The 17,274-nt window shown below is 39.9% G+C and overlaps 1 protein-coding gene across 1 annotated transcript in view; it reads right to left on the reverse strand.

The window, feature by feature from the left end:
- Positions 1-12,582: 12,582 nt before the first annotated feature.
- Positions 12,583-17,274, reverse strand: part of ABCA9 (ATP-binding cassette, sub-family A (ABC1), member 9) — a 77,482-nt gene continuing 72,790 nt past the window's right edge. The window contains exons 36-38 of the mRNA XM_006886254.1: positions 14,284-14,363; positions 12,802-12,857; positions 12,583-12,681 (exon numbers count right to left, since the gene is read on the reverse strand). Of these exons, the coding sequence (XP_006886316.1) occupies positions 12,583-12,681; positions 12,802-12,857; positions 14,284-14,363 (235 nt within the window). The remainder of the gene's footprint in view (positions 12,682-12,801; positions 12,858-14,283; positions 14,364-17,274) is intronic.

Genomic DNA, 17,274 nt, shown 5'->3' on the forward strand with positions numbered 1-17,274 from the left:
TAAAAATGTATCAGATAAAAAAATGCTTATTTCACTAGGTCGACTAAGTTTCTTAATTGAAATGCGGTGTTGATATGATTTACCTTCTTCAAATAAAGTTTATGTACCATTAGTTGAATATGCATGATCTGAATTGTATTGAACTGTAATATGTATGTTAAGTAGAGTATTTACTTTTCACCTTTCAAAAACAGTGCTTTTGAACTTACTACTTAAAGGAATAATGATGAAATTATTTTCAAGTTATCTTTATTTTTTTTAAATTTCTGTTATCACCTAAATATTAATGTTACACTCTGTATAAAATCCTAACACTTAGAGAATACGTGAAAGACAAATATGAAAATTTGCTTCCCCTTTTTACTTTCTGAGAGTGAAACTTGGCATCTTTATAGCCAGTCTCAATGCAGATAGAGGCTTGCAGGCAGTGACACCCACTAGGGGACACTCAGTTGCTTTGAATGAAATGAGGTTGTGATAGGTGATTGCAGACATGGCTAATGTAGGTTCTTGGAGTTTCGTTTCTTTTGCTTCCAATAAAATTGAGAGATATTTTGATTAATGAAAATAAAAGAAGAATATATCTAGTATATCACCGTTTAGTGATCTGATTATTTGACTTTTTTTTGGTGGCTAGAATGGCAGACATTTAAGAATGTGAAGAATTAAGCCATACCTTCCTTTCCTGTCCCTAGTAGAGGATCTAAATTTTTGGCAGCTCCTTTTAATGGCATGGTTTAGTCTTTGAATAAAATCATTGACTAGATAAATACCTTTTATTGGTTAACCTTATTATTGGAATATCCCTGTCCTCTATAGAATGTTAAGCACAAGATATCGCTGCATAGTTTTATGTAGGTGCTCACCTAGGTTTTGCTTAGAATTTGGTGCAGTATTAAAAACCAGACTCTTTTGAGGATTAAATTAACAATTACAAGTCCATCATACATAAGTCCCTTTAATAAGAAACCAGAATTTCACCCTGTGACACAGTTGAGGTAAGATTTTGGTTAATTAAATATAATCTTAGAAATCCTCTCTTATAGAATTCATGTATGGGCTATAGGTATAATATGATATAATATTACTACTACACATTTTATTTCTACCAGATGAATGGAAGTGTAAACTTGTCGAAACCAAATTGAGATTATGATTGTTGGCATTACAAAGAGCTTTAAATAGTGGAAGGCCGTGATACTGACAGACTTTAAGTAGTTGGACTTGTGATGAAGCTATTATTTAATGTGGAGAAAATTTGCATTTTTAACTCTGCACAGAATAAAGAAGACAATAAAGACAGTGTGTGTGATTTTAGGGTCTAGCCACTGATTGGCCCTAGTGTCCCATTCCTGTTCTCAGCAGAAGGTACATGGCTAATGTTTTCTCCGTTGCTTTGACAACTGCTCTATGCATTCCTAATGACCTTGTACTTGACCAGCTGTCTCAGAGGCCTTCAAACTAAACTAAATGAGCCTATGAACAACTTTCTGCTTGGGTTTTATATCTTACAGTGACATCATTTCCTCTTTGTAGGATTTATTTGGCCCTATTTTTTTAAATCTTTTTTCTTTCTTTTTTTTACCATAGTTTACATGTCTTATCATGAAAGCAAACTCATTTTAGATCCTTTGTGGAGACTCTTCTGTACTAAGGACAACTGTATGACGAATGCTCTTCGTTGCTTCTGTGTGTCAAAAGTGCATTTCATTTCTAAGCAGGTTGTGGCTGAATAGTACCATTCATTTAAGGAGCTATCATGTAGATCATGGATTCGTAGAAATACCCAGGAGTGTATCTCTTTTGGGATGTATTTTTATAGCTATCTGTGTATAACCTTGAACACTATATTCAACGTAAGAAATTTGTAGTTTAGCAGCACAGACATTGAAAAAGGTACTTTTAGGAAACCTGACTGTGCTAAGAAATGTGATTTTAAGCTAGAGCATGCTACTTGAGTTTGCACTTTAATAATTACATTTTATATGTATGAGTAATGTAAAGACATTTTTTCCCCTGTGAAGTGAAATTGAGAATATGCTGACTCATCAGAATCATGCTCTTATCGTTTCTGCAGTTTATTTACTGGTATTGCGTGTGATACATTCTCTTACCAACATTTTTTTTTAAAAGGACATTTGCTTTACTGTGTTTCAGTTTTGCACGTAGAGATTTTGTTCATTGATTAAATTATTCCTAGGAATGTTCTAGACTTTTATGCAGAGCAACAGAGTCTTCTCTATACAGCAGAATTAGATTTAACAAGTAATTAAGAAGATAGAAGGAGGAAAAGGAAATCTACAAGGTCAATTCATGAATTTATCTTTATTTACGATGTGAATTTTGTGATTTTGAACATATGTTACTTTGCTCAAAATAGCTTACGTTTCTGATCTCAACATTTTGTGCGTGTGTATTAAAACTAAATAAATACATTTGTTAAGGGAATTTGGGGCGGCAGGGACCAGCATCACCTACTGTAAATGTTCCACCTTTGATTACGTGTTGAACGTGAAGTCTGGCATGTGCTGAGTGGCTGTGCTCTGAGGTGAGTAGGGCCGACCCCTCCAGGTGCGGAACGGTTACGAGATTGTGGAGAACAGCCGGAGGAGTGGGCTTCATCTCAGCTCCTGTGAGTTTTACAGCTTGTTCTTACCACAAATCTGTAGGCTGCCTCGTCTTTTAAGTTTGCTTTCTTTAAGATTAGCATCATTATTTTACTCGAACAGCTCATTGCTGATCTTCCGTAGTCTTAAAAGACTATTAATCACCTTCGAGGAAACTGGCCATCTTCTTCCGGAGGATTGCTGGTGAATTCGAGTAACTCAGTTCAGCATTTTATTCACTGTAATGCAAGTGCTTCAGATTCTTGAGATACAAGTACACTATCAAATTTGACCCTGTAAGACTTAACACTCCCGGAAGAAAGATGCAGAGCTGACTCTCATATGCTGTGACCTTTGTTCCAACACTAACAGTATTTTATAGGAGCTAAATTGATTCTTCTTTGAGTGCTGTTGTTTTTACTGTTGTTCTCTTGGTTGCGTGACATTCCATTCTGATGTTCTTCTAAATTTGTTAAAATATACTCTATTTTCATGTAACATCTAAATAGAGAATAATTTTTAGAAAATAGAAATTTCTTTTGCTAACATTATAGTTTTTATTTTGTTTCCTGAAATAACATAAAAATAAAAGAATTTATTCTCAGGTGAATAATTTTATATCCGCTATTCTTATCTGTACAAGTGTAAGGAAAATGTCTACTTATTTTTATTCGCAATGTCTTGTATGTAATTATCAGTGCTACCCTTTAAGAATAAGTAATATGATTATATTATTAATAAGATTCAAGAGCTAAAAGCTTTAGACCCTTCATTTTATATACTGAAATGGATTGTTTGCTGTTTAGTATTGATAATGGATTTGAGTGGCCTATATTAAAAGTAAGAAAAAAACAGATGCTAAAATGTTAATGATTTTTTTGTACTATCTGAGATTTTAAAGAGAGGAAGGAACATTGACATGTGCTTGTTTTAACTCATTTTCAAATTAATTTTAAACCTAAATGGAATATTTTTGCAGATCTGATCTATTTTAAGTGTAAGACAAACTCTTAATTTATATTTTGTTCAACAGATTGAATTATTCTGAAATATTTACACTTCTATCACTTTTATTACAATTTAAAAAATAAATTTGATTCAAGCTCTTGGGCAAATTTCTTTTTATGCTTTTTTAAAAATGAGATTTTGAATCATATGAGTATGTTACCCATTCAAAACTGTAAATTTCCAAGAATACGTTTGACATGAAAATATATATTGAAAGGCAGGAAACAAGATGTGTCTTTGAAAAATGCCATCACCTCTTTTCAAGAAGCAAATCAACACCTTAAACGTTACTGCAATGTGACTGGAGAAGAAGGGACAGTCTTCTCCTGTACCAGTCGGATCCAATTTGACCGTACACACGTGCACACACACACACACACACTAATAAAATTTTTAAAAAAATTTTTAAAAAGCAATTAAAATATTCTGCAGAAACAAGGTGATATCACAGAATTAAAACCCAAGACCATCAAATCTCCCTGTAAGGAACTATTCAGCAAAAGCCTGGTGACTGAGCAGCAAGAAGCTGCGCTGCAATCCTGAAGGCACGTGGTTCAAGGCCACCAGCTGCTCCACAGGAGAAGGCTAGGCAGTCTCCTCCCGTGGGATTAACTGCTTCTGAAAACCCGCCGGAGGGTCAGCTGTGGGTCGGTTCAGATTCTACAGTATACAGCCATCACCACAGTATTAATTACATTTACCAGCAAGTGGAAGGGCATGTTCTAGTCTAGAAATGGAGATCTGGTAAGTTGGAACCGACCTATACCTGACTTCTCCAGCAGGTTTTCAGAGGCAGTTAATCACACGGTAAAGAGACTGCCCGTCTTTGTCGCAGGGAGCAGCAGGTGGATTCGAACAGTGTGCACCTCAGGAAGTCAGCCACTGTAAACCCTCCTCTTTCTCCACCCCACGTCCAGACCCGGTACAGTGTTGCTGCTGCTAGTGGATGTTGTACTGAGCCAGCTCTATTTCCTTCGGGGGCAAAGAACTTAGTCCCAATACAAAGAGTCCTGCCAGGAAATAAACCTCAACTGTTAACCCTTTTACAAGATTACCTCACCTGAAAACTATCAAATTGGAACTAAGAGCTGCCCCTGCATTGTGTTTCTTGGGCTGCGAATCACATGTGAGGAGATTGGTCGTCTTTTCTCTGGATGGCTGGATTCAAACAGCCAGACAGTCACAGCCTTTGGGTTAACAGTGCACCTACGGACAGCCACCCGAGCTCTCTGAAAGGAGCTGGCCTTCCCAGATCCCCCTGCATTCAGTGCTCATTGACAAAGCCACAAAGGCTTACACTGCTTTCTCTCACGCTGGTCACTCAATCTTCAGACCTTGTATCTGCTAGAGTTTCCTTGAAACTACCTGGCAGCTCCATCGCCCCCTCAGGCCAGCTCCTTTCCACAGCGGTCCACCGTACAGTATCACGTGCACTCTGACCTCAGAGCCTGCTTTCCCAGAAAGCAGTTGGTACTACAGCTGGTCTGAGAAGAATATTCTGGGAGTGAGTTTTAAAAACGGAACCAGCCAACTGACAGTGACTCCATTGACGGTGCAGAGCTAAATCCGAGGTTAAGGTCACAGCTGCCCTTGTTGAAACCTGCATGATACATTAGCTGATAGGGTTTGACAGGTGTTTAAGCCTGATTGGTATGTTGGGAAAGAGATTAAGAGTAATTCTTTAAAGCTAACTGTTGAAGCCAGAGTCTCTTTGGGTAGCAGCAAGAATTTCCTACTGAGAAAGCAAGGGAATGATGAGGACAAAAATCCAAGACTTGTTAACTGAGTTCCAAACAGATAAATCTTTCCTGGATTATTATCTATGCCACACTCAAGGCACGGTGGTCAAACACAGGACTATCATACGGGATGGTTACATGAAACTAAAAATCTGCCCTCTCCGGAGCCCAAAATTCATCAAGTGTGCAGGATACTTACTCCTGTATCAAGCCCTAATGGAGCACGCCCCCCCCCTCCCCCGCCCTTGCAGAGACCTTTTATGACAATGCAGAGACCTAATTCCTGAAAGGCAATGTGCCTCCAGCCTGGGGTCTGTCCCCACACCCCTTTCCTGAAGGATCAAGTCACAGAATGACAGACAAAGCCGTGCTGAGCCTGTGATAGGAAGAAAGTGCCCACAGCACACCATAGTCACCTAGAGCAACAGAAGTGAGGAAAGCATGAACGGGACTGCATCCCCCGGATGCTAGATCAAGTGCAGCAGAACATGGCTTACAAATGTCAAGATCAAGTGCAGCAGAATACAGCTTACAAATGTCATGGTACTTCATGCAATGCACAACTAGCAATGAGATGGTATGAACATACCTTAGGGGTGACTTCCAGAAACACAGAAAAGAACGAATGGCTCACATTGTGTGAGACAGAAAATACCAAGTAGCCATGGTGGGTGAAGCAAAAATGGATAAAAAAACTTGGAGAAGTGGGCTTTTTTTATAAGGGTGTTTTTATTATGTGCCATTGAGTCACTTACGACTCATACTGACCCTATGTACAAGTGCCCTAAACCCTGCTCTATCCTGTGCCAACCTCACTGTCTCTAACACACCTACTCCCACTACCCCAATCACTGAGTCAATCCATTTCATCGAGGGGCTTCCTCTCCTGCGCTGTCCCTCCACTTTCTCAAACATGATGTCCTTCTCCAAGGACCAGTCCCTTCTTGCAACATGCCAAATTTTGTCAGACAAAGCTTCACAATCCTTGCCCCCAAGGAACAACCCAGTTTCACCCTCTCCAGGACAAACCTGTTCATTCTCTTAGCAGTCCATGGTATATTCAACACTCTTCTCCAGCACCACAGCTCAAAGACATCAATTCGCTTTCTATCATCCCTAGTCACTGTCCAGCTCTCTGATGCATAGCAAGTGATTGCAAAGACTATAACCCGGATCAGGCACATCTTAGTCTCCAACAAAGTAAGAAATGCCCTGGTGGGTGGTAGGGGCACACCAGCATCACTACACAGTTAATGATGGGAGCCTTCGTAGTGAATTGCAAGGTTGACCATTTGTAAAGAGCTATGCTGCCAAGCCAAAGGCAAGTGGTTCAAATCCACCAGCTGCTCTGTGGGAGAAAGATAGTCTCCCCCAGTGTGATTTGCTGTCCCTGAAACCCATTGGAGGGTCAGTTATGAGTTGGTTCTGACAAGATGGTGCATAATCACCACAACACAAAACCACAGGAGGAAAAAGAAATGTGGCAGTCAGTGTGTTTCTGTGAAGATTTACAGCCTTGGAAACCCCATGGGGCAGCTCTCTGTTGATCTGTAGGTGCCTCTGAGTTGGAATTGATTGGACTGTGGAAGGTTTGGTCTTTGGGGTTTTCCCCACTATCTTGTGAGCTGAAGGTAAGCGATGGCATTACAGGCCTCGGCTCATGGATAGCAATGAGATAGATGATTCAATCCTGAATGAGAGGTTCTGAGTAGCATTGAGCAATCCAAAGCCACGTGGATCTAATTGTCATGAGTAGATAGGCTGAAAATGCACCTGCAAAGAATTACCAGTCCTTAGGGGCAGTGGTTCTCAATTTGAAACTGTCTTTTTAAAAAATTAACAATGGTTATTTACCGTTTACGTAATAAATGTTAGAAAGTGTTGCTTGAAATTAATGTTAGACCCATTTAAAAAGAGTGTGGCTGACCCGCATGTCTCAGTAGCAATGCCTATGTTTTGATGTCCAAGCTTGGAAACTTGAACATGACCATTACAGTCGTCGTCCATCTTGTTACTGTAAAATGCCAATCCAGGAGCTTTACTTGGCCCTCTAGAATATTCTGTGTTATCAATTGATTAGACAGGGCTGACACCACGGACTGAGGAAGTCAATGAGAAGGGTTGTAGAGAAAACCACCAGAAGGATCTTGGCCACCTGGACCATTTGCATAGGGAGTTGGGCTGCTAACCCCCACAGTGGTGACTCTCGGGCTATCAGAAAGATGGGCAGTCACCTCTCATGCCGTGCACAGCTCCCAAAACCCCACTGAAGGGCCAGCTAGGAGTTGGTTCTGACTTCATGACAATGAGAGAGAGAATTAACCACTGCTGAACCGTGGAAATGTGACATTCTGGGATTGTGTGATAGTCTAGATAGAATTCTACAATTAAAATTCCAATCTTTCTTTTGTTTTAACCCTCATGACCAGGGCATGTCCAGCTCACAGTCCTGTCAGGTAGCAACATCCCAGTAAATGCTTTTATGTGTGTGGTAGAGACGGTGGACAGGCTGCCGGGAAAACAGACAAATGTCTCAGAAGATTTGAAGCCAGAGTTTTCCTTAAAAGCAAGGATGTTAAGGCTTCATCTCGCATCCATAGAATATATTCTCAAGAGGGGATCATACTCAGAAAAGTGGTAGTTATTAGGTGCCATCAAATCAAGTATGACTCTGGTGGCCTAGTGGCAAGGAGCTGCACTGCAATCCCAGAGGTGGTGCACAGTTTGAATCCACCAGATGCTCTGCTGGAGAAGGAGGGACAATCTCCAATCTGATTTGATGGTACACACACACACACACACACACACACACACACACACACCACACTCGAAGAAGAAGAACAAGGAAGGAGGAGAAGGAGAAAAGGAGACAGAGAAGAAGAGGAGGAGGAGGGGAAGAGGAAGAGGAGAGGAGGAGGAAGGGAGGAGGAGGAGGAGGAGGGAAAAAGGAAGGAAGAAGGAGAAAGAAACTTGCCCCCATCTCCTTGTGCTGAAAAGTACAGGATGGAGGAATGAGAGGAGATGGACTGACACTGTGACTGTGGCAACGGGCTCAGGGACAGCTGACTGAGAGGATGGCACAGGATCTGGCAGGCTGCATGCGGTCCTACTATGAGTAGTAGTACATTCTGTTGTAGTTAACTAGGGTCAGAGCCAGCTAGAAGGCACCGAAGAGCCAAGGCAATGATGCGGGGTGGACCAGACGGGTGGAGTGCTTCATCCACCAGATGGCAGCAGAGGGCTGTCCTGCGAGGATGCGGCCCCATCAAGAAAGGTGCGAGGGGGCTGCTGGAGCAGATCCTGAGTGGGAAGCAGGCAGGTAGACAGGCAGACAGGCAGGCAATGTGGGAAGGGAAGTGGAAGGGGAACACTGCTGAGCCAGTGTCACTCATGTGCATTTGAGTGACAGTGACGAAATGAAAAGCTTTAAGATGTCAAAAAGACGATCCCAGCCGTTGATCAAAGTGAAGAAGGTCGAGCAGCCAGGGCTTAGAAAGAACAAGAATTGAATGGTCTGCAAGGCTCTGAACCTGGATTTTATAGAATCAGCTTTAAACCTACAGTTTGACTTTCTTTTTACCACTTTTTTTTTGCAATTTTTTTAAGGGCACATGAGTTTGGAAGAGCTTGCCTGGAGAAATAGATTGTAGGGCAACAAGAGTTTGTAAGATTGTATGTAGCCCTGGTGTCCTAGTTGTTAGGAGCTGTGCTGCAGTCCTGAAGGCACCTGGTTTGAATCTACCAACTGCTCTGTGGGAGAAATATGGGCAATCTCCTTCCATGTAATGAACTGTTTCTGAAAACCTCCAGAAGGTCAGCTATTTGTCGGTTCCAACTTGATGGTACACAACAAGAACACCATGCCTTTTATTGTTGCTAGACCACTTGCTAAATCATTTCTATGTAATACTTGTTGGGATGACCTAGGAGCTTCAAGGTCCTGGCACCATGCCACCTTTGGCTGTGAGAGTTATAAACACCTTCGGTGCATATGGAGACTGAAGTCTTATCCCTTCTTCAGTCTTAGAAAGTAAGCCGCTAATACAACTGCTATATTATCATTGTGGAGCTGACAATCTCTTTCTTTGGCTTTACAACTAAGGGCAAATTGCAAGCTACTGTATTGTAATAATAAGTATGGTATAAATGTTTGCAAAGAACATTGTTCTAAGTGGTACAGTACTGGTCTGTCAGTTTGCTGTACTGAGATAACTTGGAGTTGTTGTGATACTGAATGCTGTGCCACTGATGTGTCAAATTCCATAATGATTACCCGTGGTGAACAGGGTTTAGTAGAACTCCCAGATTAAGACAGGCTTGGAAGCAGGATTGGCATTTATTTATTAAACAACAGGCCTTTGGAAACTCCATGAACATTAGAGAAATGATAATAGTTATAGAGCAGGATTCAGATATTTTGTTCATTAGATCGCTATCAGTTTTATTTGACCCAACAGCACTTAATAACCACCACCACAACAACAACAATAAAGACTTAAACTTGACATATTCCTTTCCTGATTTAAGAGGAGTATCCAAGAAATTGGTAGATGACTTAAGAAATAAAGTTTCTCATAATAGTCTTTTAAAGAACTGTGTCTTTGAGAAAGGAAAGAGGAAAATTGCCTAGAAGTAACTTGGGGGAACAAAGAGAACCTTTCTTTTTTTATCCTTGAAGTACTCACAAAGTGAGTGGAAAATACATTTATTGTTAGAGAAGGTTGATGGAGATGCCACATCTTTATTGAAATGCCACCGGTTAAACAAGGTCAGGTTGAGGAGATAATAAATTTACTGATGGCAAGGTACCTATTTGATGCAAGCCATGGGCACCTTCTCACATTTCCTTAATGTCTCTTCTGGTTTTGCAAAAGTCTTTTTTGTTGATAGAATCTACATTCTATACAATTCAGTTATCTTAAGTGCACAAGGCAGTGGGTTTTTTATTTATTGGTAGAGTTGTGCAATTATCACTACAATCTTCTATTAGAAAATTCTCGCTACTCCAAATAGAAATTTTAAGCCCTTTAGCAGACATTCCATACCACATACCAGCATTCAAAGCATTGGGTGCCTCTTGGGCCTCAAATCTTTCTGCCTTCACCAGCTTGGAAATGTTCTCTACATTTAATAGTTCATGTAATATGGGTAATGGAAATTGGAAAGATCTGGTGTGAAAAACAACATATACGTTGTAAGTAAACCAGTATAAAATAAACATTTTATTGAAAAAAAGAGTTTATGTGATGAGATCAAACCCATCCAGGTCATCTGCTTATAATAAAGCTAAGTGTTTCACACAATTATAACACAGTCATTGCAGTACTATCACTTCATATTAAAAATTATGGAGAATTGGGAGAGACAGCTTCCATTTGCGGATTATTTTAGAAATTCTGCCTACCATGATGACTATTAAAACAAACAAAAAAAAGGAATGGTTTTCAGAACAAAAATATTTATTTTGTGTTATAAAGAATAAAAATTATTGTGATACTGAATAAAACAATGAGCAGAATCTGGCAAATAGTGTGAAATTAATAATAATATCATTATCTTAGCGTGATTATGAAATTATTGCTGACCTGAAATTCTATGTGATCTAACTTGACTATTTCTTTTATAGTCCTGTTAGTTATAAATCCTCAACCTAATAAGCCCTAATTGAGACAACTACATTCTTTTTATTTCTTCAGTTGAGGAACAGATTGTCAGAATGTTAAAATAATGTACATTATTCTTTGGTCAGTTCCCAAATATCATTTATGAACATTTTAATACTGAGGGCTATAGTCTTAAATGTAGGGTATCATTTGTACTGAAGGCTAAAGACTTAGGGATCCATGTTCTAATTAAGAAGCAAGCCTTATGCACATCTGTAATGGCACTGTCATTGGCAATTTGGCTTCTTACAATGAATACTATCCTGTTACCAAATTAAGTGCACTATCCTTTAAAATGTGTCTACTTGTACCAACTCATTTGTGTTTCATGGGGAGAAAAAAAAAGCAGCAGGTCCAGGATTAATTTCTCCTTTTAAAATGAAAATTATGGGAGCCTTATAGATGGAATAGTTTGTCCAAGCATGTATAACTATTCTTACAAATGTTGAGAATAGTGTTTTGTTTTAATAATCTAGGAAAATATACGGACCAACATAAAAGTAATGATCCATCATTATTCTTCATTCATGTGTTAAATTAGCTAGAAGCATTAGTAACAGCAATAAGTGTCTGTTTAGCTTGTGAGTATTTTAAGCTTTCATATTTATAGAGTTCATTAAATAACAGTTGGAAAGTTAATAGTATATGTTGTTGTTGTGTACCATAGAGTCAGAACCCACCCATAGCTGACCCTCTTGGGGAGGGATGGTTTTCAGAGGCAGTTAATCTCATGGGAGGAGATTGCCCATCCTTCTCCCATAATGGTATATAGAAAGATGTAAAAATAAGAATGATAAAATTTAATTGCTTCAAATAATGGAAGAAATTTAAGATAATATAATCAGAAATATGTCTCAAAATTGAACATTAGTTATATAAGTTTTACCTAATGGGTCATTCAAATTCTTACTGTAATTATTCTTTCAGGTGTATTCAAATTCCCATTCTAATGCTAACAGATATAATACGAACTTTACATGTAAAATCTGAAAATTGGCCGAAAAGGAAAAGCAGTGAATAAAAGAAATCCTTTAAATGATGTAGGTGATAATAAGAAATTTACATGTAAAATCTGAAAATTGGCAGAAAAGGAAAAGCAGTGAATAAAAGAAATCCTTTAAAAGATGTAGGTGGTGGGGCGACAAGTTCTGTGTGGCTGTTGTTGGTACATTGATCTTTCCTCTTCATAAAACAAGTTTTTGTCTTCAGTTGTACTTTACTTTAAAAAGACAAAACATTCATTATATCGAAGTTCAGAAAAACTTAAACCATCCTCCTATCACTTTCATGAACAGACACAATGTCTACGAAATGCATTTATACATTGGCACTGTAAAGTGCGTGGGTATCAGTTGCAGAGTTTGATGCTGACTGGTCTGGCTTAATCTCACATACCCTTATCGTTGGTCTTACAACTTCCCCCCCCAACTCTTTCCCCTCCCACAATATGATTATCACTAAAGAAACTCTGACATAAGAGTAAGAGCTGGCTTGTGCCATTATCTTATAAAAGACTGTCTTTGAACAAAGTCTCAAGCTTAAAGAGCATCATCAGATTTCGGATCTTCAGGGCTCCTCTTGAGGAAGCAGCTTCCACTTCACTGAGAGGTCAAATTCTTCATCAAAACCATCCAGCTCCTGCTCCTTTGACAGCTCCAGGAAAACCTTAAAGGGATGAATGAGTAGAGACAGTCACACAGCCTCCTGTAGCTCCAAGTGAACGGGGAGTTGGTCTAAATGCATAACAATCACATGACTGGTATAAAAGACACTAAACTGACCCACCTGTTCAAGAGTGCACTGAGACAGGATGTACTCCTCCAGCTCGAAGCTCTGCTTAACTGAACAAAGAGAGCTTAGGTTAGAGGTGCCTCTTCTCACTTTTGCCAAGTTATGTACAAAAAGCGAAAACAAGTAGATCTTACAGATAAATAATTATATACTGAATATTCTTTGACCAAATATGAGAATGTGTATTGAGATCACAGTCATAATAGTAGCATCATCCTATTAGCCACCATGCTATAGGTCTTAGTGGCATTATTATGCAGCCATAAAAATAGAATGGAGCTCTCAGACATGCAAAGGCATGGATGGAGATATTTTGCTAAGTGAAAGAAATCAGACACAGAAAAGTACAAGATCCTACTTCCATGAAATGTATGTTGTTGTTGTTGTTGTTGTTATGTGCCGTCGAGTTGTTTGCGACTCATAGTGACCCTATGTACAACAGCCCTAAACCCTGCTCTATCCTGTGCCAATCGCATTGCCTCTGACATACCCATCCCAATTACCCCAGTCACTGAATCAATCCACCTCATAGAGGGTCTTCCCCTCCTGCACTGTCCCTCTACTCTACCCAGCATGATGTCCCTCTCTAAAGACCTGTCTCTCCTTACAACATGTCCAAAGTATGTCAGACGAAGCCCCAGAATCCTTGCCTCCAAGGCAAATGCACGGAGACATAGAGTAGAACAGAAATGATGAAGGGGTGGAGGTAGAGAGGATGGGGAATTATTAACAGGTACAGAATTTCTGTTTGGGATGATGTGAAGGCCAGCAAAAGAAAGAAGACCCACTGGACCCTGCCCATCATTACCCTGTCTTTTCACCCAGATCCTTCCCAATACCTTCCTCGCCTCCCTCCAACCCATCAAATTGTGCAACCCTGTGGTTTTGCCCCACTCATCATTACCTCTCCTTCCCACCCCTTCCCACTTCAAGTCCTCATACATGTTTTACTAGTTATCCTTCTATTTTTACAACAGTGGTGTTATGCAATGTTTGTCCTTTTTGAGATTGAGTTTGTTCACTCAGCATAACGCTCTCTGTTCTCTCCCAAGTTACGTGGTGTTTTTCAAAATCATTGCTGCATAGCTTTCCATTGAGTGAATGGACCATAATTTCTCAATTCATTTAGTTGTGGTTGGACATTTGGGCTGTGTCCATGTTCTTACAATGGTGAACAACAGTGCTGTGAACATTGGTGTACAAATCTCCATTTATGTCTCAGTTCTAATTTCCTTGGGGTATATCCTTCCTTAGTAGTGAAATAGCTGGGTCATACAGAGTTTCTATGTTTGACCTCTTGAGAAAAATGCCAAAGTGCCTTCCAGAGTGGTGGTACCATTTTACAATCCCACCAGCAAAACTGGAGCTCTTAGTAATTAACATGTGGTATCTCAACTCTGTGCATTCATTACACTCGCTTTGTTTAAGGTTATCACTCACCTGTTTACAGAGCTTCATTCCAGAAGTTATTCTTACCTTGCTCTAGTTTGAAGAAAGCCTGGGATAAAGGTTTCACGTCCTCCACTGGCAACTTATAGACCAAGAGGGAGGAGCACCTGGGAGGAGAAAAAGAGTGAGCTTGAGTACTGAGCTTCACGTTCACAACCACTGCTGGATACATATTTTAAAAAGAGCAATTGGCTCATTGTTGTTGTATGTTCTTGAGTTGACTGCAACTCCTAGTGACTCACAGTGACCCTGTGAACGACAGATCTGAACCTTGTCCTGTTCTGGACCGTCCTCAGGGTCTCTGATATGCTCGGGCCCATTGTTACAGTCACTGTATCCATCCACCTTGTTGAAAGACTTCGTCTCCTTGGCTGACCCTCCACCTTTGCCAGCACGATCTCCTTTTCCAAGACGTGGCCCCTCAGGACAACATGCCCAAAGTATACTCTTATCAACACGTAAACATATGTATTTGTATAATGTGCTGGCAGCTGTAATATGAATGTTCTTTAATGAGAGGAAATCAACCTGCTGAAACGTGGGCTGAAGGACAAAAGGGAAAGAACTGGTCAGACTGAAGTAGGGTTGCTCACCAGCCTAGTGTGGGATCAGCCAATAAACCAGGCAAGTACTGGTTTACTTCTGCTTGCTTACCAATCTATAGGAAACACTTTGACTTTTTTTTCCTCCCCAGCACATCAAAGTTGTGCTTCTAAGCATAACTGGTACTTGTCTCTCTCCCAAACCCATAATACTTTCCTACCTATGAGAGAATCATAATCTCTCTCAAATTTACAATCCAGAACATGGGCATCCGATACTCTACAAACAGTATTTTTTTTCTCTACTAGTTTATTCACAAAATTTGAATATAAATTTGAACAAATTCTTTCAATTTCCCTCATGCCTCCATCAAATTGTACAACCCAATGATTAATCCCCCTTCCCCCTGCACATCCGCATCCCTCTGCTTCCAGCCTCTCCCACCCCTCCTGGATCCTTATATTTATTCTACAATAATGGGGGGTTTTGGTTTGGTTTTGTTTTTAATTATTTTTATTATTTTTTATGTGTGTACCATCAAATCAGATTTGACTGGTACAGGAAGAGATTGTTCCTCCTTCTTCAGCAGAGCATTTGGTGGATTTGAACCATGCATCTCTGCGATTGCAGTGCAGCTTCTTGCCACTAGGTCACCAGAGTTCACCTACAATAATGGTTTTATACAATATTTATCCTTGTGGGATTGAGTTAGTCACTCAGCGTAATGCTCTCTAGTCCCTCTCAAGTTATGTAATAATTTACAAAGTTATTACTCCTGTGTGCTGCATAGTATTCCATTGTGTGAATGTACCATAATTGTATATAATGAACAGTTTCATATGGGGTTTATCATAACTCATGGGAAACCGTTCTTTACAGATTAGTAAGCACAAAGAAGTCCATGCTTACCTTGTTCTTTTGGTAACCCAGTCCTTGTTATCATTATACTTAAGAAGAAGAATTTATCAAAGTAAAAGCAACATATGAATGGATAAACAAAATGCAGTCTAGCCATTCAATTTTGTTGTTGGAGGTGCCAGTCTTTGGAATAAGACATCATACTTGACTAGTAGAGGGTCAGATAAAGAGAAGAAGACCTTCAGTGATAAATTGTATTGATACAATGACTGCAGCCATGAACTTGAGCATAGTGGAGACTGTGAAACTGGAGCAGGATTTGAATCTGCATAAGGTCACTATGAGTTGTAATCTACTTACCATTGACATCAAAGCCGTTTAGACTCACAGTGACTTTGTATCAGAATACATCTTCCCCTGTGGATTTCATAGGCTATGATATTTATGGAAACTAAGGTTTAGGTTAGAACCATCAGAGTAGTAGCCACTGTAATACTAGGGTGTAGTGGTATATTGTTGTTGTTGTTTGACGACGTCAAGTCGTAGACGACTCATAGCAACCCTATGAATGAACAGCCTGAGCACTGTTCGTACATAGAGTTTCTGGAGGCAAGCCATTTCGGAAGTGGATGCCGCTCCTGCTTCCAGAGTGGTATATTATGTAGCCGTAAAAGTACAGTGAGGTTCTGATACATGCTGAGACATGGATGAAGAGAGTACGCTACGTGAAAGAAGTCATGCACCAGAAAGTGCAAGACCATGCTTTTAAGAAATATATAGCAGACAATAGAATATATATATATATATATATATATAACAGACAATAGAATAGAGGTGTGATAGGGCGGAGGCAGGGAGGATGGGGAGGTGTTGTTTAATGGGTACAGAAATTCTGTTTGCGATGATGTAAAAGATCTGGGAACAGATAATACTGCTGGTTATACAATATCGCAAATGTATTTAAAGTTAATGAATTGTACGTTCAAAATGGTTAAAATGGTAAAGATTATGCTATCCACATTTTACCAATGTAATAAAATGTAACTAATGGCCAGACTTACTGGGTCAACAGAAACTGGCAGAACCCTTGAGAGTATGACCTGTCGTCACTTTCTAAACCTGAAATAAAGCTCACAACCACAGCTCAGGCTGGAGACTAAGGTGCACCTGATCCAGGCTATAGTCTTTGCAATTACGTGCTATGCATTGGAGAGTTGGACAGTGAATAGGGATGATAGAAAGAGAATTGATGCCTTTGAGCTGTGGTGCTGGAGAAGAGTGTTGAATATACCATGGAGAACAAACAGGTTTGTCCTAGATAGGGTGAAGCCAGAATGTTCCCTAGAGTCAAGGATTCTGAAGCTTCGTCTGACATACTTTGGGCATGTTACAAGGAGGGACAGGTCCTTGGAGAGGGACATCATGTTTGGGAGAGTGGAGGAACAGCACAGGAGAGGAAGATCCCCGATGAGATGGATCAATTCTGTGAGTGGAGTGGTGGGAATAAGTGTGTTTGAGACAGCAAGGTTGGCACAGGATAGAACAGCGTTTAAGTCTCTTGTACATAGGGTCGCTATGAGTCACAAATGACTCGATGGCAATAGCAACAACAACAAC

This window comes from Elephantulus edwardii, unplaced genomic scaffold, assembly GCF_000299155.1.
Source record: "Elephantulus edwardii isolate Elephantulus edwardi_28Jun2011 unplaced genomic scaffold, EleEdw1.0 scaffold00048, whole genome shotgun sequence".
Lineage (NCBI taxonomy): Eukaryota > Metazoa > Chordata > Mammalia > Macroscelidea > Macroscelididae > Elephantulus > Elephantulus edwardii.